The sequence below is a fragment of the Colossoma macropomum genome, unplaced genomic scaffold, assembly GCF_904425465.1.
Source record: "Colossoma macropomum unplaced genomic scaffold, Colossoma_macropomum, whole genome shotgun sequence".
Classification (NCBI taxonomy): domain Eukaryota; kingdom Metazoa; phylum Chordata; class Actinopteri; order Characiformes; family Serrasalmidae; genus Colossoma; species Colossoma macropomum.
Genome location: NW_023494799.1, coordinates 32,633,608 through 32,659,118, shown reverse-complemented (window position 1 = coordinate 32,659,118; position 25,511 = coordinate 32,633,608). Strand labels below are relative to the sequence as shown.

At 38.3% G+C, this 25,511-nt stretch overlaps 1 protein-coding gene across 1 annotated transcript in view; it reads right to left on the bottom strand.

Annotated features, from left to right (window-relative positions):
• Positions 1-3,445: 3,445 nt before the first annotated feature.
• eml6 (EMAP like 6) overlaps positions 3,446-25,511 on the bottom strand; it is a 70,773-nt gene continuing 48,707 nt past the window's right edge. The window contains exons 20-41 of the mRNA XM_036587306.1: positions 25,291-25,418; positions 23,052-23,193; positions 22,729-22,881; positions 21,422-21,553; positions 21,182-21,270; positions 20,911-21,078; positions 18,583-18,784; positions 17,399-17,525; positions 16,191-16,269; positions 15,577-15,706; positions 14,888-14,986; positions 12,372-12,545; positions 11,017-11,225; positions 10,099-10,256; positions 9,307-9,421; positions 8,898-9,086; positions 7,418-7,590; positions 6,630-6,792; positions 4,852-4,955; positions 4,601-4,754; positions 3,782-3,882; positions 3,446-3,682 (exon numbers count right to left, since the gene is read on the bottom strand). Coding sequence (XP_036443199.1) covers positions 3,658-3,682; positions 3,782-3,882; positions 4,601-4,754; positions 4,852-4,955; positions 6,630-6,792; positions 7,418-7,590; positions 8,898-9,086; positions 9,307-9,421; positions 10,099-10,256; positions 11,017-11,225; positions 12,372-12,545; positions 14,888-14,986; positions 15,577-15,706; positions 16,191-16,269; positions 17,399-17,525; positions 18,583-18,784; positions 20,911-21,078; positions 21,182-21,270; positions 21,422-21,553; positions 22,729-22,881; positions 23,052-23,193; positions 25,291-25,418 — 3,014 coding nt within the window. The 3' untranslated portion in view covers positions 3,446-3,657. The remainder of the gene's footprint in view (positions 3,683-3,781; positions 3,883-4,600; positions 4,755-4,851; positions 4,956-6,629; positions 6,793-7,417; positions 7,591-8,897; positions 9,087-9,306; positions 9,422-10,098; positions 10,257-11,016; positions 11,226-12,371; positions 12,546-14,887; positions 14,987-15,576; positions 15,707-16,190; positions 16,270-17,398; positions 17,526-18,582; positions 18,785-20,910; positions 21,079-21,181; positions 21,271-21,421; positions 21,554-22,728; positions 22,882-23,051; positions 23,194-25,290; positions 25,419-25,511) is intronic.

The window sequence follows — 25,511 nt, the reverse complement described above, 5'->3', positions numbered from 1 at the left end:
CCAGGTAGGAGCCCACCCAATATTTGTGCCCAGGGGCCAAGAATTTGATGATCTGGGCCTGTTCACACTTACACATCTCATGTATAAAAGCAGTTCTCTAACGATCCATCCATTTAAAGGTTTTTAAGGGATTTAAAAGTTGTTCTTCTATAGCATTGCACAAAAAAACCTGTCTAGCACCTTCATTTTTAAGAGTGTAGGATGTGGCTTAAGTGTTGTGCATGCTTGACATGATTGACAGTTTATAAGATACTCCTCTCCTGTTTACAGAGCCTGGGGCAGCCAAAGAGACCAGTTTTTTATCCTCTGAATAGATGTTATAAATTTTAACTGATAGATTTTGTGGAGAAAAAAAAAACACTCAACAAATATTCTGGAACCAAAAGAAAATCATTGCCCCTTTTTTTCTCTTGAGGAGCAGCCACGTACACACACCCCCACCCTCCCACCCACACCTCCTGTGGGTGTGCTGTTTGTGGGTGTGTATAGGAATGCAGAGTGTGGTGTGGAATAATCCCGCGCTTTGTGAGGTGATTAGTTTCAGATGTCATTAGAACAGGAAAAGTGACTTTTCAGGTTTAATCTGTCACTGGCAGCGAGAGCAGGAGCCATGCAGGTGTCACGCAACGTTTGGCCTTTGCTTCCGTGCACCTTTACCCAGCGCTGATGGGCTTTGGCACGGAATGTTGTGGAAGGTTCAGGTAGCTCAAATTTCTCCAATTAACCCAGATTCTTACATCTTGCCCTAAAGTGACAAACCAATGAATATTGACATGAATCTGTCTTAGAGCACAGCTTCTTTAAAGCATGATAACAGCAACCGCCAAATCTCAAACCTGAAAAAATCCAAAACATGATCTCGTGAGATGGAAGCATAATAAGGACTTAATGATCAGAAAATAAAACAGAACCAGCAGTTCACTCCATTGAGATTTAACCTGTATATACATCTGCTGCCATCTGCTGGTGGCACGTGGTAGTACATGTATTGGTCTCAGATTGGAATATGGACATGTAAAGGAAACTGAACTGCATTAAAACACTCAAGCTGAGTTACATTACTGTTGAATAAAGAATACATTTATCATGAAAACTTGACAATCACGTAAACTCTCCAGAAAGAAGATGTACAAGGATTAAAGGAGCCATGTTGTCTCATTTTTCTCCCCAGATGTTCATTTATAACATTTGTGTGGTTTTACATACACGTGCCTTTAAGACTGGCATATGTGAATGACCTCTGATTGGCTGCTTTGTATTGTTCACTCAAAAACATCACACATTATAACTTCAGAGTGAATGGGCGGGGCTAAACTGGTGTAGGCTGAATACACATATATGTAAATATGTTGGTTTTTGTGACATCACAAATGCTGTGAATTTGAAATGTTTTTACAGCTTAGTGTTCATATGTGGACAAGGGACTCAACGGTGTGTTTACATATTACATCTAACTCTTATTTCAGCAAGGATTTTTTCTTCATGCTATGCACCCTTTAAACACTAAGAGAAGTATAGCCCAGCATGACTTTAATTGTTTTACCACAGATTGCAAACCACTGTAAGCCTCAGTTACAGATAGCTTTGAATTGCAGTTTGCCAAAAAGAACATAAAAGCCTATGGAAATAATTTTGGGACAGTTTGCAATGGACAGATGAGATGAAAATTAAACTGTACCGAGTGACGGATTGTGTGGAGAAATAAAGGAGCAGCTTATGATCCAAAGCAAACCCCATCCTCTGTGAAACAGGGTGGTTAAGGCATGTGTGTGAACTAGCACATGTCCTTTTTGTTGAATTCTAAAGTGAACAGACATCATAAAGTAGAATTTCAAATGATTTTTTAAAATGTTTCTGCATAATTAAACTTTTAAGATGTGTACAAAGTCTTTCAGAGTGGTTTGGTGTGAGATGCGTCATTCTAGAGAAATTGTTCACAGTGGTGGTGATAGGAACCAGACGTCTGAAGAGTTTAATGCCTCTGAAAGCTAGAAAGCTGTTACATGAAACCATTACAAATATTCTACTTGTTGTCTGGAACGCTGTTTTGCAATATTTTTGTGATAATGGTTTGACCTAAAACATACTTTTTAAAGCCCCTTCATGGCAGAGAGGGATGTTCAGATGTTCAAAATAGTCCCTAAAAAGAGCTGCTTTTTTGAGATTGACCACTAATTTACCATTATCAACATTACAACTACAACTCAGATGTATATGTTCACTGGTCATTTTGGACCGATCAAATCAAATGGCCATATTTGTGTTGTATCGTGACCCCTGGTTCCTGTCATCACTGTAAACAATATTGGTGGAATTCGCCTTTGACTATTCAGATCCAACTAAAATGAATCAGTAATTCACCTTTCAGCAGGACAATGACTGAAACCCACTACTAAAGAAACTAGGTATTTTTTTCAAGGCCAAAAAAATGGGACATCCTTCACTGGCCAAGTCAATCACCTGAGCTCTAATGAGCAGCATTTCACTTACTGGTGAAAAGTTGGTGGTATATGGTGGTCAGTTTTTTCTCTTCTGAATTGGCGTCAAACAGAAAGAAAATAAAAAAGCCCCCCTTATGGTGGATCATTTAGTTTTTTCATTTAATTGTAAAATAAATATTTTTTTGTATTTTGCATTAATACCATTCACTCATCTTTTGAAATATAACATCAGTAGAACATTACACATATTTGAACTGTCCAAATCATGCATTGGTTTTACATCTTCCATTACGTATAGTTCTATTATGACATAGATTACAAAAACATAAACATAAAAATTACAGATATTGTCTTAGATATCTGTACACGATAGACACATCTGCCATCACACCATTGGCTACGAACAGCGCATCGCAATACAGACTTTGCAGACAACATCATTACACTGGTTTCTTACTACGTTTTGAGAGTACTTTTGATAGTTTTTGCATTTTTTTTTAAATCGTCTGTAAGACCGCAATACCGACCAATCAGCTTGCATACTTCATACATAAACACATACGCACGTAAAAAATAAACAAGATCTTTTAACAAAAATAGCACACGTCCAAAATAACATCTACAAATATTTAGTTACAGTACTTATGCCTGAACAGGCTCCTGAGTCCCGAGTTTTTGTGTGTATATATATATATATATATATATATATATATATATATATGCATTACGCATGAGGAAGAACTTTAGTAACTGGATATATCTGACCACAATGTAAAAATATCAAATAAAAAAAATTAACAATTTGCATAACATGTGATGAAGTTTTACAGACCATTCAAAGCCCTAAATTGACATGTTCCATATAGCACCAGATATGCATCATAACCATTTAGTGGGCAAAATTCAGCAAACTGTGTATTTAAGGCACTTCATGTCAAAACCAAAAAATAATACATTTATCTCTTTTGAAATATTGGCATGATTATGTGTTTGTTTTTTGTTCTTGAGTACATGAGAACGTAAACATTACACTTGATGGAATGGTGACAAACACACTGTTTCTGCTGTAGAACGGCAGCTCAGTCAGCCGAGGTTCGAACCCATCCACACACACTGCGATCATATGCAGCATTGAAGGTGTGCAGCATTCAGATACTGGAGGTATTGGGGAGGAATCCCTCTTGATTGATGCTCAGTTACTATAGGCTGGCTCCCATCAAATGCATCTCCATACAAATACACTGAGAAAGACAGAGAAGAAAAACGTGCAATTTAGCGTTTGTACATCAATCTACATGCAGAGTGATGTGTAAACATTGCCTTCAGGCCTTTCAGCTGACCTGCAGTCGTTGCCTCCAACGCTTATCACGTATTTGTCATCGAAGGAGAAGCGAATGTTGGTCACGTGAGCCGAGTGCCCGAAGTAGCGCTTGTGTTTGGCCTGTGAATGAAAGACAGGAAAGAAAGGAACCAGTCATACCAGAAGTTGCTCATTTGTTACAAAGTTTTAACTTCATTCAACCCTTCAATGCATATTTGGGCAGCGAGCAAACCATGACCCCATTCAACCCCTATGACTCATCCATTTTTTCAGATAAGGGACAAACAAATTATCAAATTATATCAAAACACGTTTCATCCATTTTAAAATTATTTGCTGTGTTATTTTGTCATATTTAATTAAAGAGCCCATAACATAGAAAAATGTTTTTTTCTCCCTTCTTTGAAAAGAATCTGATACAGTATGTAAACATTGTAAACAAGTATTAAAATGTACTATGGTGTCCTCAGTCCACATATGGAAACTGCAAAGGTATCAAGGTATCAGATTTGACCTTGTTTTACTACTTTTTATAATATGATTCAGAGTAAAAATATACTGAATAGACAAATGCAATGTGTATAACAATTGAATATAAACAACAAAACAGCATACTAAGCTTTGTTTTTTTCACCATTTGAAAATACCACAATTTTTTTATTTTGACAAAAAAAGAGCTCAAACTATATTAAATAATATTATCTTGGCTTATATTTGATCCTGACATACCAAACCCAATGCAGCTGAATCGTGGTCTCACAATGTTATCCATTTTTACACTCCTGTGGAAAAAAAGGATTTATGGTTTAACTATCACCCCAATCCAAATCATACTTACAAATTTCTCAGGGCAGGGGAAGTCAAAGAGCTTGACCAGGCCGAAGTCGTCCCCAGTCACCACATTCAGCCCAGCGTGGGAGACGGAGGCGCAGTTCACGTCGGCCTTGTCTGCATTCCGTGGCCACACGCCCAACACTTCGTCGCCGAGGACACTGCAGGACAGCAACAGGTCTGCGTTTATTCACTATATTTCTATATGAAACATCCTCCATGATAGTGATGCTCCTACAGTTATACTGTATACGTCACCTGGTCCAGGTAGCCCAGGTGATTCTCTCTGTAATGGCCTGCTCCACCACCACCTTACCACTGGGGACCTCATGAACTTGCCGCTTATAATTTCCAGTAGAAACCTGGAGAAGAACAAGAGGCTGAATTCAGTTCAGCTTCACCTTTTACATAAACAATACACACAGTTTAGGCTCTCTAATACAGCAGACTGTGAACTGAAACCATGAGTCAGTTTTAATTCAAGGGTATGAAAGTCCATAGTGGATGAACTGTGTAGTGTGTGTTCATTTTTATACACTGTCCTCTCATTTCAGGGGACCACAAATTGGACATAGTAGATGCCAAAATGAGGCAGTTTATCCTGGTATTTGCTTCAGGAGTGTGCTACTGCTGTCTCTCGATATGAGGACCAAAGAAGTGGCAAAGCCAGTAAAGCAGGTCATCATAAGACTTAAAAATCAGAATTAATCAATCAGAGACACAGGCAACATCACAGCAGGACAACGAGCAAAACGTATTATTAGAGTAACTGACTCCTTAATAGTTTCAGCATTCTTTACAGGTCAGTTCAACCAACAAACTTGAGCCCCACAAATCTTATATACTTTTACAAGACTGAAGGCAAAAGCCCCCTTAAATGAAGAGAAACTCAAAATGTCGGCATTACAGACTTCCCTTAGGATCAGGGAAGACCCCAGTGTTTGGGGATGTCTGTGGATTACAGACTTCAGAAAGTCATACATTCCAAGGCTCCTCAATTTTATTTAAAGGGGCATTCTAGCCTAAAACTAGAATTTGTATGTTGTTTGCCACGTTCTGTAGTATTCTGTAGTGCAGCATTAGATCCTTCAGCCTCATCAATTTGACAGAATTTATTATTTTGTATTCTTTTTGTGTTTCGCCCAACAGTGTTCTTTCACTACAATACCCAGCAGGCATTATACAAATACATAATGCAACTGTTGCAATCAACATAACACAGGCCAATAAATGCAGACGTGATGTTGAGCTTCCTAGAGGTAACGCCAGCTTAACAGCTTCCTTCTACAGTCACCTCACACAGCCCACCCTCACGTATACCCCACAAAATATTTACATTTTTTCCCCAAAATATCTGCCCACCTTCAAGGAAGGGTTTTCTTAGTCTTCAAACTGAAAGATCTCACTCTAGACACTGTTGTAAGAGGTGAGTTATATTGTTACAGATGTAGATGTTACAGATGGTCACTTTTTTATTTTGGCGTGTCCATTTAAATTGTTAGTCTGTCCAATTAATTTTGGCCACTTGAAATGCGAAAAATGGGGATTCTTGTATGCTTCACCACTGATTATTCAATACTTCAACCTCACAGTTTGAGTGCAATTCCAATGTGCTGGAGTTTCTTGAAAACATGTCTGTTTATTTGGTGCACACTGTATATCCATTGATTTATTTTTGTCACCATCATTATTACTTATTACAAGACAATGCAAAATGTAACAGCTGAATATTAAGTCCTAAAACTAATAAATGGTGTAACGCACCGTCTAGTGCCTCCTTTTGTTTGAGTTAAATCACTGATTCAGATTAAAGAGGCTTCATCCTGACATCCCTTAATCCCTCACAGGATTATCTGAGGCCATTAGCTGACAGTAAACTGCCTGTTTGTCTGCTTATTTGTTGTGACTCATACGAAGCATGCACCCATTACTGACAGGATTATTGCTTGCATTAGTATAAATGAGACTAATATTTAAAAAATGAACAGGAATAATGATTAAATGGGTAATAAAGCAGTCAGCGCACAAGCACAGACCGAAATTAACTTGCTGTCGGCGGAGAAGTCCAGCTGGATGACGAAGCCGGGGATGTCTTTGCAGTAGCCGATGCGGTTGAGGGAAGGACCCAGCGTCAGGTCGTAGAAATCTACAGCGCTCTCCACAGACCCCACGGCCAGCAGCCGGTTATCAGGACTGAACCTGCGGACGCGGTTCTCATATTAAAACCACACAACTGGACTTTAAAACAACACGCAGTAGGTGGCTGGCATAGTGCCACGGGTAACAGTACTGCCCTCCATGCAGCAGAGGGGGCTTTAATCTCCTACCCGGGCAAGCACACCACCCAATATCAGTAAAAGTCCTTGGGCAGGACTCTTAAAATTACATTCACCTTCCTGTGATTATGATTAATCTGAGGAATTAACATGATTAAACTCTAAGTCACTTTGGATAAGAGCTTCTGCCAAATGCATGAAGGTACAATACAGTGACCTGCAACCCAGTCATTCATTTACAGTCAAAATAGTTTCACTCATCATTTTTCAATATAAGGAATGAAGCGTTATTTTAACTTCATTGATTAATATTATTTTTAAGGGTTATTATACGTTATTCAGTAACTATTACAAATTATTTGGTGACTATTAGGGGTCTAAAAATGCACTGCTGCATGGTGATGCATTGATATGAAGATCTCAATGAGCTGCATTGTGGAATAATTTTAGAATGTTAGAATCGGTGTAAATTAATAAATGTTATCAACATTCTACTACTGTGTAAATACTTCCTCTACTCTCTGTGATGTGTACGTTTATGTGCTGACCTTATGTCCTGAATAGCCACATTGCGGTCTCTTTTCTTGCCCCACACGGTGAGAGAACTGACCAGCAATACAATGAACTCTCCGTTCTCCATTCCGATGGACAGCATCTCCCCGTTGGGGCTGAATGCTGTGCACTTGGCTGGATGACCCAAGCTGACTTTGTTCAGAAGTTTCTGAAAGGAAATAAACCAAAGTGTCGTGAAGAATCGCCACTGTGAGCATCAGTGAGCTTTCATAAAAAAAAACAAACAAACATAAAAAAACCCCACAAAATCACAAATGCTTAGAAATCACAGTTTTTTCCAGAGATAACAAATTCGATAAAATGTTAATAAATTTGATATAGTATTAGTTATTTTTCACTCATAACTCACTGAAAAAAGATTAGGAGAAATTCTTTCAAAAGTGCAGATTCTAAATTTCAGTGTATACCTCATTTGTGTAAGTAGGAGATTTTTAATTATGACTTGAATTTGATGGAAAACTATTGCTGTGTACAGTTTTGTGGGAAGAAGAAAAAATATCAACTTCACAACTTTGTATTTTTTCCATGTTTTTATCATTTTTGACATTGAAACAAATGGCAAATGTTAGAGATGTAGACTGAATGTTAATCAATAAATATAATCCATTATGTAATTATGTAATTACATACAGTGCTGTGTAAAAGTCAGATACCACACTTACCACATTTAATTTTCAGTCAAAACAGCGATTAAGTACAAGTTATTCATTTATTCATTCAACGTCAGGAAAAAAAGCAGAAATTACACAGAAGATTTAACAACTAAATATAATGTTTAGTCAACTTTCCTTTAGTTTTTTTAAGAAATCTGCAGGGTTATTATTCCACGCCTCTAAAGTTCAGTCTTAGAAGTTGCATTTTCTGCTTCTCACAATCAAAACACATTCAGTGTTGTTGAGGTCTGGACCCCGGGGTGGTCGGTCCATTGATCTGAGAAGACCAGCAACTTTTTGGTTTGATTTGAAAGTTTTCTTCTTTTTTTATTTTTCTCTTCTCAATAAGTGAAATGATCCCACTATATTGGCAGATGATTTGTTTTGCCTGAAACAAGTAAAACTATCTTCCATTACGATTAGTGACATCATTTTACTTATTTATAAACTTTAAACAGTGGAAGGATGGACAGAAACACCTGTTTTCTCAGATCTGAAGCAGTTTGATTTTCTCCTCTCTAAGATGAAAGCTTTAACTACTGTTTCTCTAATGATGACAGGTTTGATTGTCTACCAGGTCTTCCACTGTTGTTAGGAGTCCAATTTTTTCTTTCAATACTTTTGTAAACTTTGAAAGATTTGGAAACTTCTGCTTTTTTTACTTATTTACTTTTCCCTTCTGATCCAACTGGATTATTTTAGATCTAATCTCAGAAACATTTCCTGAAAACTGCAACTGCTGTTTTGACTCATAAAAGATGAAAAGAAATGAAAAAGATAAAACTTAAATTTACTCTGCTACCTTGTCTGCTAAGTCCCAAATGCGGATGGTTCCATCGTCACTGGCTGAGATGAAGACGTCTTTGGAGGGGTGTGTGGCCAGACCCCAGATTCGGCCCTGCGTGTGTCCATTTATCATCGTGTTGGAGGCAGCATTCTTTTCTCCCACCTCTATGATCTCTCCATCCTTCGTCCCCACCAAGATCTTACCCTTCAATTCAAAGATAACAGCATTTCCTTCAAATCTAGGGTGATAAGAGTCTCTCTTTCAATTCATTATTGAATACAGCTTCATTATTAATTCAGTATATAAATAATGACTCAGTATTCATCACTGAACACCTTATTGCTCACAATTATTCACAGCGAAGCTCAGTGTGGTGAAAGGTGAGGAGCTGGTGTATCTGGTGTAGTAATCAGTTGGCTCTCACCTTTCCCCTGCAGACAGATCTGACGCTCTCTACGGGGAGGCCAGTCTCCAGCTGAAACGCTCGACATCTCCTCATCTCCTGATCCCACAGCTTCACCGCTCCGCCCTCTTTGGTCCTGAGGAGGACGCATATAATTACACATAAACACCAATATAAGGCAGGTTTATGCAGAATGGTAATCTGAAACTGCTTTACATGCTGTCACTGTCACATGAAAATGTAGTTTTGGGGAGTTTTGTTGTTTTGTTTTGTTGCTTTTCTAAGTAAAAATATCACCTACAGGGATATTTGGCATTTTCCTGCTAAATTTAATGCACAAAATATTTGCAATATTTTTGTTTATTCCCTAAATTTAACTTATGTTCAAAATGCAAAAAAAACCCCATAAAATATAAAATACGCTGCATCTTCTGCACATGCCACACTTTGTTTTTTTTTCCGTTTGTTAAATTCAGCAAATGACCATTAACTGTGCATTAAAACGCGCACAAGTGTGTTCACTGTAGAGAAGGTGTTCACTACATAATTTCACATAATCAACAAAACGTCATGTAATCAGGAGCAGCCAAACTTTTGCATACAACTGTGTGGTTCAAAATGAATCGGGAGATTAAAAATAAAATCTTGAATGTCCATTTGGAGCTTCACTCCTCCAATTTGGAAAGTTTTCTTATGATTTTTACAATTTATAATCTCAAAACAGAACTAAAAATAACTCTCTGACACCACACACACACACACACACACACACACACACACACACACACACACACACACACACAGTTGACTCACGGTCTCTCTTTGCCTCCTGTGACTATAAGGCCGTCTCTGAGGGTGGTGTACATGGTGAAAACAGGTCCAGTGTGAGCTTTAGCCACCACACGCACCAGAAAATGATCCCTCCACACATACACATCGCCGTTGATGGCACCCGTAAACGTGAGGTTGTTCTACAGAATAGGAAAACAGGCACATTAACCCTCCCAGATCCTACAGCGTCTTACACTTCATTTAGTTATTCCTTGTTCACAGCCCTTTAAAATACATAGCAAATATATAACAAATGGTAATAATAACTACAAACATTTTTAAATCCAATTTTCCCTCCAATTTAGTTATGGTCAATTCCACTGACTAGCTAGGTCTCACTATCATACAAAGCCAGCCACTGCACCTTTTCAAACTGAAGCTCATGCAACGTCTTTGGACAGCTCAACATGCTTGCAGGAGAATGCTAACTGTCAATTCTGTTATGTCAGCTAAGAGACGCGTGTGATTTTTAGGGTTAATCCCTTAAATGGCCAGGAACTGCCTGCATGCCCAGGCTTCCAATTCTCACTCCTGTAACTTAAGAATAACCCTGCCAGTTTGTACTGTTTTACAAGTAATATTGCGAAATATTATACTGAATACTAATATTCTTGAATAATAACACTTAGTATGTTACAAGCCTGATATTTTAAGGGGTTAAATAATAATAAATCAATACGCAAAAAATAACTAACTAAAAAAAAATAACTTTTTTTTGCGTAAATAACTTTTTACTGACTTTCCACCATGCAAATGCAGTACAACCTCAAATTATAGGTCAAACAATATGAGCTTCTTTTTGGGTTAAACTACAACATGTAGTTTTTGACAAGTATATGACGATGCTGTTGTGATTATTATGCTGTATCAGGTTTAATGTATGTTTTTTGTGTTACTCACAGCACCAAAGGCCACAGAGAGCATGGTCTGCATCCTGCCCTCCTCCACCGCTCCAATCACTCCTTTCTTATACAGCAGAGAGCCGCCCACCAGCGTCCAGAACTTGATGTGTTTGATCCCGACAGACACAAACTGGGTGTCCGAGTCCGGCCGGAATTCCACGACGAAGATTCGGTCAGAGTGACCGGCCTTACTGCTCACTCTACTTCCTGGAGGGTCAGCGGGAAGATCAGCATTAAACACCACACTAGGTTAGACTGAATATAGAGTCAGCTATCTTACACAGAACAACCGAATCCTTAAATTCTTTGTGTAATAAGTTAGAGCTAGAATAAGCTATAATAAAGAGCATAAAAGCAACGTAACCCGTGAGCTCTGGTCAGTTGTGGTGTTCTACGTCATGAACCCTCAACTTGCTGCAAATTTTATTCTTGGAACTATTTACAGGAGATTCTTAATTGTAGCCTTATAATTATTTTAAGCCTTAAAATTACTTGCTGTTCCCCAAGGACTGGATGTAAAACCTGCACAAATTAAAATCAAATTGTCATAAGCTGAGTGACAAGCAAAATTTAATCACTAAATTCTTGAAGTCCAATTCTAACCATAATAAAGGAGCAACTCTACCCTCTATTTAATCACAGGGTTAATCACTGACCTAAAAAAAAGGAAAAGATGCCAGTGATGTCTAACTCTCTGCTTTTATTTTGAAACACAGCTTCTCTGGCACTGCATCTACAATTCTTTTTAATAGATAGATAAATAGATAGATACTTTATTGATCCCGAAAGAAATTTAACAGCCAGTAGCAGTCACACAACACAGCACAGTTATAATAATAAGGGTGGTACACAAAAACCTATCTACAGACATATATACAACTAGAAATATACAAAAATATGCAACAAGATCTATCCTGAGATAAAAAAGGCAGCGCTATGATGAATGTACAAGGAGACGTAGGTAACAGCATATAATGACAATACTGAATAAATATGTGCAGATATTGGTGCTGAAATAAAGTGTCTAGGTGTGGAGTGTCCAGATGTGCAAGATAAGGTGTGCAGATGTGCAATATGTGCAGTAAGGTGTCCATATGTGCAGATAGATAAAATAAACCTATAAACCTATGATGTACTCTAATGTCAAGAATTTTTACGATCCAAATCTTTAATGATGTGCTATTTTGGTTATTTGACTGGCCACATTATTATGAGATCAGGCCAAAGATTTTTTTAGACTATAATGTTTAAAAAAACTCCTATTAAGTAAATTTTCTCAATTTTACTTGATTTGTGTGTTTTTTTTTGACTGAACTTAGTTTTCTTCCTGCAGACTGACACACACTCACACACCTTCCTGCCAGCGCCACACAGTGATGGTGTGTTCTGGATCGACTCCCACTGACAGCAGCAGTTTGCCGGTGGCACTGAAGTTGACATAGCCGACACCTTTAGCGTGGGAGCAGCGTAACACAGAGAGCGTCTGCTTACTCATCGCGTCCCACACGTGGATGGAGGGTGCCAGGCCTACAGACACACACACACACACACAAAAAGATTAAATCAGTGTGTATCCTCACTGAACAGCTTAGTTTCACTCTACCAGATGCTTTGGGCTCAGCTGAGAGAAACTGATGGTGGTTCCCAAACTTTTCTCTACAGTTCATATCAGCAAAGTTTATAGAACAATACAAAAAATGGCATGTTAGCAAGAGAAAGCATATTAAACATTTCTCATTATGCGTTTGTTGTAAGCAAACTGAGATCATTCCTCCGATTTCTAGACATCTTTATTTATTGCTTGTTTCAAAAAATAACGCTTGAACAAAATTCCAAATTAGCTTCCAGTGCATTAACACCAGTCTCATAAGGAGAAATACTGCCTACATTTAAACAGGCCTGTCACAATTACATGAGACAAATGCATGTAAAGGAAACAAAGCAGAAAAAGCATGTATTGACGCGTGTAATGGGTCCAATGAAAACAACAGAAATTCTGATTTCTGATTTGAAGCTATAACACCTTTAGAAAGCAGCAGTTATTAATACTTGTTTATTGGATTTTTATTATAGTCACACTAAGACAGATTTGGGGTTTTGGAGACCTCTCTGGTGGAAATGTGTGGAAAAACACTTTGTAACACCAGCTGTGTTTCAGATCTCCTCCCCGAGCAGATGAATCTGATGACTGCCACCGCGTTGAAAGAGTATTCAAAGAGTCAAAATTTGGTGAAGGACGTGTCTTCAAAGGATGATCTACTATTGACATCATATTTTCAGCAGTATAATGTTGATTTTGCATTTCAGACCTAAACATCAAGCTGGACCGTCTTTTGGAGGCTGTGCATGAAAACTATGGTGAACTCCTGCATAAATACAACCAACAACTCTAACTGTTAACCAATAGCCAAGGTCCACCAGCAGGCACAAAGTTTTATTATACATTTCTGTAACCTAAGAACAGCTTAACCAGTCCTCAAGTCCCTGTAGAATAACAGGCTTTAGTATGTAATAAGCCTGAGATTTTAAAGGGTTAAATTACTATTTCAAATAACTGTTTTTTTCTGTCATCAGAAACAGCTAATTATCAACATTCAGGAAGCGAATCTGCTAATCAACCAATCTGGGCACTTCAGGCTTTCACTTTAGTTTTTTTGCAGACAGTTAACAAAAAAGACCATTAAATTGTTCAGAGCAATTATTTATATGGTACTTAATTGTCAGCTGCAATTACTACGTTTAAAATGCTTTCAGTTCCCAAGACCATTTTTTGCAGTGTAAAAGCAAAACCAAAAAAGGCCACGAAGCTGAGGATTCATTTGGGATTACCATTAAACAAAGCCAGAATGGTCAGCCTAATGGATTTTTAGAACATAAGTAATGTACGGAAGACATTGTAAAATGGCTTTATGGTTCCAAAGCAAGTCCCAAGGCACCATGCTAGAAGGCGAGAAGTGGAAAAGGCTTGACATTAACCAGTTCCAGGATGACTCATGCAAGCCAATGACTACTTTTTTGTGAAGAACAGAAATACTGGGATAAATACCACAAGGCCAAGGTCAGAAAACACTACTGGGCATATGTACTGCAGAGGAAATAAACGCTGAATAAAAGTGATGGACTGAATCTACTTGTTTTAAAATGATGTATACCATTCCAAATAAATGAAATATATTACATATAATACATTACGGCTGGGCAATACAACAATATTTCATTGTTATCATCAAACAATATGACCAGCTGCCTGGTTCATTAGACTTATTTAAGTGTTCAATTCATTGTTGAATTCATAGTTTTAAATGTGACACTATGACCACATTTTGTCTGTTAAAATATTGTGAATATGTATCATACAGCGTGAAAATCATTAGATTATATGTTTTACTCAAGTGGATATTGTGTATGCTTTTAAATCAAGTTAACTCAAAGCATCACTTTTATTTCAAAGCTGAGGGACCACGACAGCAGACAAGGTAGCTTGTTTGATTGGCTCAGGACAGAGAGCAGACTGCAGTGCATTATGGGGGCTGTAGTTCCAGTGCCTTACCTGGCAGATCAGTGATCTCGCCTGATTGGTGAGGTGTAGGTGAGGGAATGAGAGCACAGCCAAAGAAAAAAAAAAGCAATGAGAAGGAACTTCAGGGACAAGGCAGGTCAAATGCCAGATTTAAAGAAAATCAGCAAACTTATGAGCAAATTGTTATAATGAACACAAAGCTGTGTAGAGTGAAAGGAGGCAAAAAGTGTACAGGTGAAGCAAAGCGAATGATCATGATGGTGACTGTCTTTCTATGTTTAATGCCGCAGGGTGAGTTTTATTCATACTGTGCTTCTCTCATGTTGTCCACATGTAAAATGCAGCCCACCTATTTGTCCCGTGGCGATGATGTTTTGATATTTGGGGTGTTGATTGACAGTGAGGCAGAGGATGTCGTCTGTGTGCTCAAGGTAAAAGCTCTGCGTGCCTGTGAGAGCGCAGGAAGAACAGGGATTAGTAAAACTGGCAGGAATGATAGTATTATGTAGGTTATTGTAGCAGGAATCATCACTTAATTTGACTCTTTTCATCAGTCATTATAATTGTCAGTAATCATAACTGATTCATTGCTGTCTGATCTATTACAACTTCATTTGTTTCATAGAGCAACAGAAAATGTCCAAAATGGTACTTAAAAAATCTTGTTGCATTAATGTACATTAAATTATATAATGTTTTTAATTTACCATTATGGAGATAAAATATTTTTATTATGACAGCTGATTGATTCATTGAACAGAGGCCTGCATTTCACTGTAAATCCTCAAGGGGTCAGCATGGTTTATCAAAGTTACCACAGTTTGAGATACTATTAGCACAAAACTAACTGGTGGTTATAAGCTTCCATTACTTAGCTATTTTAGCCTTATAGCTTTAGCGCATAACTCATCATTACACTATTCAGACCTCATAGATCTCAGAACTGTGTCTGTTTTATGTTAGAGCTGAGAAATCAGCTGTGATGGCAGACGAGCTGATCCTAAGTCAGTTCTATGTGGAGCAAAAGCATCTGTGTACCAGCAGACAGGTTCTGAATCACAGCTGCCGCTGCTGTGTGGAAGATGATGTCAGCTCCGTCATTGAGGTAGTGCAGATTGTTACGGCAGTCGAAGCCTCTGTATCCAAAAACATGGTCCAGTGCCAGCTCCTAGACAGACAGACAGACAGACAGAAAGACATACATTGTTGCGTACCTAATACACTTCTCCAGTTAAGAGTATGAAAAGGGGAATTCCACAGATTTTTTTTTTAATTCCTGCATAATTAAATAGTTAATATGTAAACAAAAGTTATTCAGAGTGGTTTAATGTGAAGCATTTCATTCTAGAGAGAATTACCAAGTCAGACTTGTGATCCCTGGTTTCTATCACCACCATTAAAAAGATATCTGAGTTGATGAGTTTCTCTACATTACACCATTTCACATCAAAACACTCTGAATGACTTTGTTTACATCTCAATGATTGAATTATGCCAAAAAGTTTTTAAAAAATTGGAAAAAACGAAATTGTCATTATTTTCTCCTTACCACGAATGTAGCCAATTTTGGGAAATGTAGCCATGTGGGGAAAACTGCGTCAATTCAGTCTTTTGCCAAACTATTCCTTTAATAACAATAAAATACCACAAACCTCCACCACTTTCTTCTTCTTGGTGATGTTATTCTTTAACAGTTTCTCTGGTAATGGAGCTGCTCTGCTTACCGGAGGCCTACAGAACACAAACAGAGAGAGAGAGTGACCTTTCATCATGGCTGAAATTGTGGTCTGAACCCAAACACACCCCGAGAGTCCGATCTGACCCACAGCACAAGTCTGAAACTGACCCGAGAATGACCTGACTTGAAGTACATAATGATTTTTTAAGTCTGAAGACTGACCTGAGTTCAAAAAGTTTCTGTCTGATACTGACGCAAATGGACTCACCATTAGCCAAAATGCTGAATAAAAGCTAAAGAGATACTGCTGCGAATATCACAGTGTAGCAACAATACCTGCCATCATTAGATCATCGAAAATAAATGAAAAAATAATTTATATCACATAATAAAATAACAAGCTGTTTAAAATTAAAATCTACTTAAATTATTTTCTCATCAAGCAATTCTTTTGAACTTTTTTTATCTCAGATAAGGTTTCTATACTGCACTGTTTGTAGTTGTACAGTTACAGACTGTAGATCATCTATTTCTCTGTATACTTTGTTATCTAATTTTTACCCTGTTCTACAGTAGTTTCTGATGGCGCGAGTGGATCAGACACAGCAGTGCTGCTGGAGTTTTAAACACCTCAGCATCACTGCTGGACGGAGAATGGCGTCCTGTGGGCAGCGTCCTGTGACCACTGATGAAGGACTAGAGGATGACCAACACAAACTGTGTAGCAGCAGATAAGCTATCGTCTCTGACTTTACATCTACAAGGTGGACCAACAAGGTGTCTAACAGAGTGGACAGTGAGTGGACACAGTGTTTGAAAACTCCAGCAGCACTGCTGTGTCTGATCCACTCGTACCAGCACAACACACCACCACTACGTCCACCATCCAAATAATACCTGCTCTGTGGTGGTCCTGTGGGGGTCCTGACCATTGAAGAATGGGGTAAGGGTGAGATAACAAATTAAGCAGAGAAACAGATGAACTACAGTCTGTAATTGTAGAACTACAAAGTGCTCCTTTATGGTAAATGAAGCTGATAAAGTGGACAATGAATGCAGAACTCGTCTGAACCCGACTTCAGCAGTTTAGTCAAATATGTTAAGCTCTACTCTCCAGTCTGGGTATAAACCTGTTATGGAGGTGACTGTGTAAAGTAGCCGTGATCTATCTTAAATCATTACCTCTCATCCACAAGAATTTCCTTCTGCTGTTGATGTGGCTTAACTCCACTCATCTCTCTGATGCTGACAGCGTAGATTTTAGTTGTATAGTCCATGTTCTTCTCTCGGGCCACATCGCTGTCGTACCCTACACAGAAACCAAAATCAGTCCAACTGTAAAATGTGGAATCATTGCCACATAACTTCTGATTCCATTTCACTCACACAGCAGGAGAAAAAGCATTTGTATGGAAAGCCTTGAAATTATGGATCAAGCTACTAATTAATGTCGGAAGTTCAGATCAATCAATCAATCAATCAACCTTTATTTAAACTCGGAGAACATTGAGGGAGACCCTCATTTACAATGTAGCCAAGCCAATATATCATAATATAATAGATCAGGGATTGAGGAGTTGGATAATAAAAATAAATAAATAACTAAATTATAACTAAATAACAAAAATTACTGATATCTTTTAAATCTAGGCTAAAAATGTAAATCTTGGTCTGGCTTTTATGGAAGACACATATTCATGGATTCATATATCTTAACGGGCTCATATCCTACATTTTGTTCTGTCTCATTTTTTTCCATTGAGGTCCACTTATGACATCTGCGCAGTAAAAACAGTCGTAATTTCTTTTGCATGACCTTTTTTTGCAGCTTCACTTTATCCCTTAAAAAATAAAAAGCCTGTTTGAGTTACTGTGCCTTTAAGACTGATCTATGTAAATGACATCTGTGCAGATTGGCCACCTTGTCTTGTGTCTTATTCAAATGGTAGTTCAGGCTAAAACACTATATATATCTTCAGAGTGAATGGGTGGAGCTAAACTGCTGTAGGCCTGAATAGGTGGATATATGTAAATGTGTTGGTCTTCATGACATCACAAAAACAATTCAAAATTAATTCTAAATGAATTTTGCAGTTTAGTTTCTATATATGGACTGTATGGCCTGAGGAGTGAAAGGTATGTTATGGAAGTTTAAACAGTGTCTACATACTACATCAAACTCCTATAAAAAAGGGAGAAAAATGCCCTGTAGGTGCTCTTTGATTTATTTAATTCATATTTATCAGTTTTATTAATGCTTTGTCTTATTATATTAATGTTTTATTGTTTCATATTATCTTATGTCTTTTTATTAAAGTATAAAAAGGCATAGGACCACACAGACACACAAACACACACACACACACCTCCGTCTTCCTCTGCATCATCATCCGACTCCTCGCTGTCGACGGCTTTACTCTCGCGTGGTCCGATCCCCTCCCTCGCCCAGATCATCAGCGCCATGTCTGCCCCGCCCACAGACAGCAGCATGGCGTCGTCATTGGACCATCGCACGTTGGTCACATTGGCACTGTGGCCCACGTACTTCTTAAACTTGGCAAACTGACCCTGCAGGGAGCAGCATTTACTGTTCACTGGAATTGTCCCAACTCACAATGCACTGCTGCAGTTTTAGCAGATCCGACAGCCGCTCCAGAGGAAGCATGCAGACGTTTGGATCATTACAGTAGTTAATATGTAATTTGGTTTAAAGTGATGGTTTGACAAAAACTGAACTTCTACAGTTTTCCCCTTTCCCTAAATGTAGACCATTCACAATACATACCTAAAGGGGAATTCCACTGATTTTTTCAAAATTTCCAAATTTCCATTTTCATAAGTAAATCATTAAGTTATTCAGATTTGTTTGATGTGATGCTCCATTCTAGAAAAACGTACTGAGGCAGAAGTGTTCACAGTGGTGCTGAACCTGATGTCTGAAAATTTTAAAAAGCTTCTCAAAGCTTCCTCACAGAAAGTTATATCAAATGCACTGCCTTTTTTACGCTGGCAGTTCATGATAGTTTTGGGATTAAAGTTTTGTTCTTTGGTTATATAAACTCATGGTGGAGAGGTACATGCGGGGTGTTGTAGGGCAAAATAGTCTCCAAAGAAGACTTATTTTTACAGATTCAGTGCTGTTTTATCATTATCAACATTACATATAGAAACTCAGAAGACTGGTTTTCATCTCACCGATTGAATTTTTTAAATTGTGAAAAAAATCAGACCAAACTTCTTTGGTTTGTGGAAAAGACAAGTTTCTGATGTTTTGACACATGCATGTGTTTTATCACCTCTTCATAACTCTGAATCGGTAATTATAGAGTAGTTTCAGTTTTAAAACGAGGCACATTTAAAGTCAGTCTAAAATACTAGATATACACATTTGACTGCATGCAAGAATGATATTATGTATTAATGTGCTGAGGTTTCTGCACTTTGTAAAAGCAGTAACACACTCGAGGCTGTCAAAGGGATTTCACCCTGCTTCGTGTCGGGCAAAACCACAGTCACATGGGGAGTCTTGTGGCTTATTGCTTTAATATTACAAGACAGATAACACATAAATAAAACCAACGAGCTCAGACAGAACCGAGAATAGCATGATTCAGAAAGTATGGTAGACATTATCACTGTTACTGTAAGGCGTGATCCCATTTCTTATTTTTACCCCTACCCCTTGTTTTCGAATGACACGGTTACAAGGGTAGTAGTTGAAATCTTACCTCTGAAATGGGACCCTCAAATAAAAAGAGCATTACTTCATTAACAGCCACTAGCACTGCTCTGTAGGCGACCCTGCCAGTCTGCAGTGACAGCAGAGGAGGGTAAAGTTCAGCTCCTCACTGCTGGGCTTTAGTTACATTTAGGGCATCATATGACTTCAAAGATGGGGACAATTATTTATTATTACCCACCACTAATTCTTCAGTGATATGAAGCTGAAGTCAGCTATTCACCAGTTTCTTGTTCAAATTTTCCTGTTCTACCTTAAATGGAACAGCAGTTGTGACACCTGAGGCTCCAGAATGTAACTGCACCACCATTTAAGGTGGAATGGGAAATGTAGCTAGCTAGCTACCGAGACATTAGCATACAATTATACTATTATTTTTTTTTATGCTTTTTATGAAGAAAACGATCATAATACATTGAAACGACATTAAACTAAGGTAATACAATGGTTATCGTCATTTTTAACAGAGAAAAATTCTCACATTTGTGGGTTTCTTTGGTCTCTTGTTCAGCCATCTTGCCAGGTTTTCTTTTTTTCTCATAACACTCCGTTTGAGTGAGCCTCTGAAAAACCTCCGTTTGGAGGGCCATGTAGCCAAAACACTTCACCCTACCCCTCTATCTCAACAACAATCGGGACACCCTATCGCTAATTGGAGGGATAAGGGCTAAGTGGTAGAGGCTAAGTCAGTAGTGTACTGGTATTGGGCAAGAAATGGGCCTAAACAACTGTGACCTTTTACTCCTATGACTTCATTTTACATCTTTTGGTTCAATGTTAAACAGGTTAGTGTGAATGCTGAGCGAACCAGAACTAAAACCTGTGAATCCACAACTACAAATATAAACACACCCTGACTCCAGCGCCAGTTTCATACATAACACGCAGGCAGAACGTGTCCACGAAACGTGCCGCGAAAGGCTTAGTACATCAGAACCTCTGTCTTGTACGTTACCTTAGAGGGAAAGCTGAAGAGTTTGATGAAGCCAAAGTCATCTCCAGTAGCCAGCAGCTTTCTGTCTTTGGTAAGTGAAGAGGCATTGACGAAACTAAGCGTAGGCCAGATTCCCTCACAGGTAGGACCCAGGACAGCTGTCCACGTAGCCCACTCCACCTTCTCAAACTACACACAAATACACACATACAGGTGCTACACTGAAGTGCCTCTGACTTCCCCATTCAAATACTGCATGTCTTTATACATTTCTGCTCTGTGTCTCCTTTACCTCAGCGGTGGAGATGTTCTGCCTCCGTCCACGGGGAGCTTCGAAGAATAAATGCTCTTTGGCACCAGTGTTCACTTGCAGCAGTTTACCTGCATCACAGTGTGAAATGGCTTCTGATATAGCATTGCTACATAACTGCTCAGGGCCACTGATTCATTAATTCAGTCACTCATTGATAAGACTAATCTACTCTAATGATTTATTTACTGTTAGCATTGTAAGAGTCTGTATAACTCTTACCGCGGGTGTCCCAGTCGATGTGGGTGACGTAGCTGGTCGCTCCTTTACAGATACCCACTCTTTTACTGGTCAGTACATTGTAGATGTCCACAAATGAATCATGGGAGGCCACTGCTAGGTACTTTCCAGCATCTAGATGAAAAAGATTAAACACTGAATATCAAAGCATGGTTTCAGTATGTTATAATGAGTCTCTATTAATGTTTTGCAGTAATAATAAGAGAACATGGGTGAAGAATTATCATAGCTATATCATTTTCTCTGAAATATGAAAGACAGTTTTCAGGTCACAAATATGGATGTTTCAACATAAGATCAGAGTTAGGCAAGAAAGTATTTTTGACCCATCCATAAAATTATGGAACAATCTACCTATTAATGTTCCAAATTTATCTATTAATTAAAACAGTTTCATGAATTTGTATACTGTAATTGTCCCTCGACTGATTTTATCTTTCGTTGTTTTATTATTATACTATTAACACTTTTAATTATTATAGTATTAATACTTTTATTTATTTCTTATGTTTTTCCAAGAATCTCTTAAAGGGGAGTTCCACTCAGTTTTAAACATTTCTGCAAAAATCAGTCATTGAGATGTAAATAAACTCAGTCAGAGTGGTTTGATGTGAAATGGTTAATTCTAGAGGAACTTACTGATTTCTTTACAGTGTAGTGATATAAACCAGGGGTCACAATGTCTACAACACAAATATAGCCTTTTATTTACTATCAAATACAGTCAGTGAACCTTTCGTTCATAATGGTTGAACGAAATAATGGTTTAATTTAATGGTTAAAATAATATGTTTCCTTTGGGGACCATGTTGCCTGACAACACCCGGCATGTACCCCTCTGCCATACATATTTTTTTTTGAAAAATACAATTTTGTCCAAAACCTTCTCAAAACTATCATAAAATGTCTCAGGCATCAGGCAATGTATTTGTACCAATTTAATCTAATAGCTTTCTGTGAGGGAGCTTTTAGAGACATTAAACTCTTCAGAGGTTTGGTTCCTACCATCACCACTGTGGACAATTCTGATTCTATGACATTCTCTTGAATGGAGCATTTTACATCAATACACTCTGAATATACTGTTTATATCTTGACCATTTAATTATTCAGAAATTAAGAAAAATCAGTGGAATTCTTCTGTCAGTCTTACTTATTTTAGCCTAGACTTACAAATAATCACAGTACATTAATGTTGAATTAGGTGGTAGACTCTTCCATAATTTGGTTCAGAGATCTCCCTGTTCTTGCCCACCTCTCCCAAATCCCTGCATATCCACTGATGCTACCTTGAGAGAACTTAAGGTCAGAGATGATCTCCTTTCTGTGGTGGAAGGTCACCATGTCCTCCAGAGTGTCAGCATTCACCACCAGAAAGCTGCCGTCGTTCAAACCCACCGCTAAGGCTTTCCCATCCGGGGAGAAGGCACAGCATCTACCGCCTAAACATCAACATATGAACACACAAACATATCTAAACAGCTCTTATTAAAAGGTGAAGCTTAGGTACAGTGGAAAAACACTGAAATACAATGCAAACACTGTAAATAACACTATATGTGGTTTTACTGGGTACATATTCATGGTATTAATGCAAAGTAGATCAGCACACCTTTCTTAAGTTTGCGGACGGCCACCATCCGATGATTGGCGGATAGCTCCCAGATGCGGAGTGTTTTGTCGTCACTCACAGTGGCACATATAGGCAGCAAAGGATGAGCAGCAAGACCCCAAACCTCACCCTCCATATGGCCCTACGTACATACACATGCACATTCATTTCATTTACCGTTATCTTGGATAATTGGTGTGTGCAGACTTAAAACCACAAAAGCACGATTTACACAATTCAATAAGATCTCTATTAGTCTCTCCTCCTACATCGGCATATATACAGTACTGTGCAAAAGTCAGAGACCGTCCTTCATTTATTTCATTTCCAGTCAAAGCCATTAAGTATAAGTTTCTTTTTAGTGTCAGGACAAAAACAGAGAGCATAAATTTAACAGACAATCACACAAAAATCTAAACTAAATATGATATTTTTTTTTTCAGTATTTAGTGTGTCCACTCTTAACTGTTAACAGCTTCCACTGTTTGAGACCACAGGTTTTAGGTAAATATGCAGGGGTATTTTTCCACATCTCCAAAATTTAGTCTTAGAAGTTTGTTGCATTTTCTGCTTCTCACATTCCAAATAATCTCACATTTAATTATATTGAGGTCTGCACTCTGGGGTGGTCAGTCCTTTGGTCTGAGAACACCAGTAGCTTCTTTATTCAATTTGCAAATTTTCCTCTTTTTTCATCTTTGTCCTTTTCCCAGTAGCTTCATGGCACCTAACAGCTACACACCCTTTATGACCCATAGCACTGAGTTGTCTTCTAACAGTGGAACTATGAACAAAAGCTTAATGTTCTCCTCTCTCTCAAAGAAGAAAGCTTTAAGTGCTGTTTATCTGATGGAGACAGTTTCGGTGGTCTAGCAGGTCTAGCATCCTTTTATAACTTTTGTAACTCAAAATCTGCTATTTTGCTTCGACTTCCCTCTTAACCCTCTGCGAGTAGATTATCTTTTATCTAATATCCTGAGAAATGTCTTCTGTAAAATGAATAAATTGTACAACCCCAATTCCAAAAAAGTTGAGACGCTGTGTAAAATATAAATAAATATAAATAAGAACAGAATGCAATGATTTGCAAATCTCATAGACCAATATTCTATTCACAACAGAACATAGAACAACAGATATTGAAAGTGAGATATTTTACCATTTTATGAAAAAATTAACTCGTTTAGAACTTGATGCCAACAACACATCTCAAAAAAGTTGGGACAGGGCCGTGTCTACCATTGTGTAGCTTCCCCTCTTCTTTTAACAACAGTCTGTAAACGTCTGGGAAGTGAGGAGACCAACTGCTGGAGTTTTGGGAGAGGAATGCTGTCCAATTCTTCTCTGATGTAGGATTCTAGCTGCTCAACAGCCCATGGTTTCCAAAAAGAATTTCAAATTTTGATTCATCTGACCACAGAACAGTTTTCCATTTTGCCTCTGTCCATTTTAAATGAGCTTTGGCCCAGAGAAGACAGCAGCGTTTCTGGATCATGTTGACATATGGCTTCTTCTTTGCATGATACAGGTTTAACTTGCATTTGTGGATTGCACGGTGAACTGTGTTCACAGACAATGATTTCTGAAAGTGCCCATGCAGTGATTTGCAGTACAGAATCATGCCTGTTTTCAATGCAGCGCCGCCTGAGGGTCCGAAGGTCCAATTATGACCGTCGGCCTTGTCCCTTGCATACAGGGCTTTCTCCAGATTCCCTGAATCTTTTGATGATATTATGTACTGTAGATGGTGGGATATCCAAAGTCTTTGCAATTTTACGTTGAGGAACATTTTTCTAAAATTGTTCTACAGTTTTTTGCAGATTGGTGAACCTCTGCCCATCTTTGCTTCTGAGAGACTCTGCCTCCCTAAAATGCTCTTTTTATACCCAGTCATGTCAGTTAGTTGCAAATTGCTCCTCCAGCTGTTTTTTATTAGTATCAGTTACTTTTCCAGCCTTTTGTTGCCCCTGTCCCAACTTTTTTGAGATGCTTTGCTGCCATCAAGTTCTAAATGAGTTGATGCTTTTCATGAAAAATTGATGCTTTTTACCTTCAGCATCTGATATGTGTTCTATGTTCTATTTTGAATAAAATATGGGTCTACTAGATTTGCATTTCATTGGATTCTGTTTTTATTCACATTTATTTACTTTTTACACAGCATCCCAACTTTTTGGAATTGAGGTTGTACTTACTGGCTGTTTTGATTGGAAATTAACTACTGAATAAGTTCTCCTACCTGAACCAGTAGAGTCATAGGGCCGCTCTTGTCGATCTCCAGGATCTCTCCGTTTTTGGTGCCCACCAGGATGTGTCCATGGCCCAGAGTGATAGCTCGGATTGAGGGGTTGTCCTCCAGCAGCAGCCCTGCACACACAGCCAAACACACGCACACCCTTATACCACTGCTGCTCCAGCGTACATCAGTATTGCACTGCTGTATGAGGACCAAATGACATT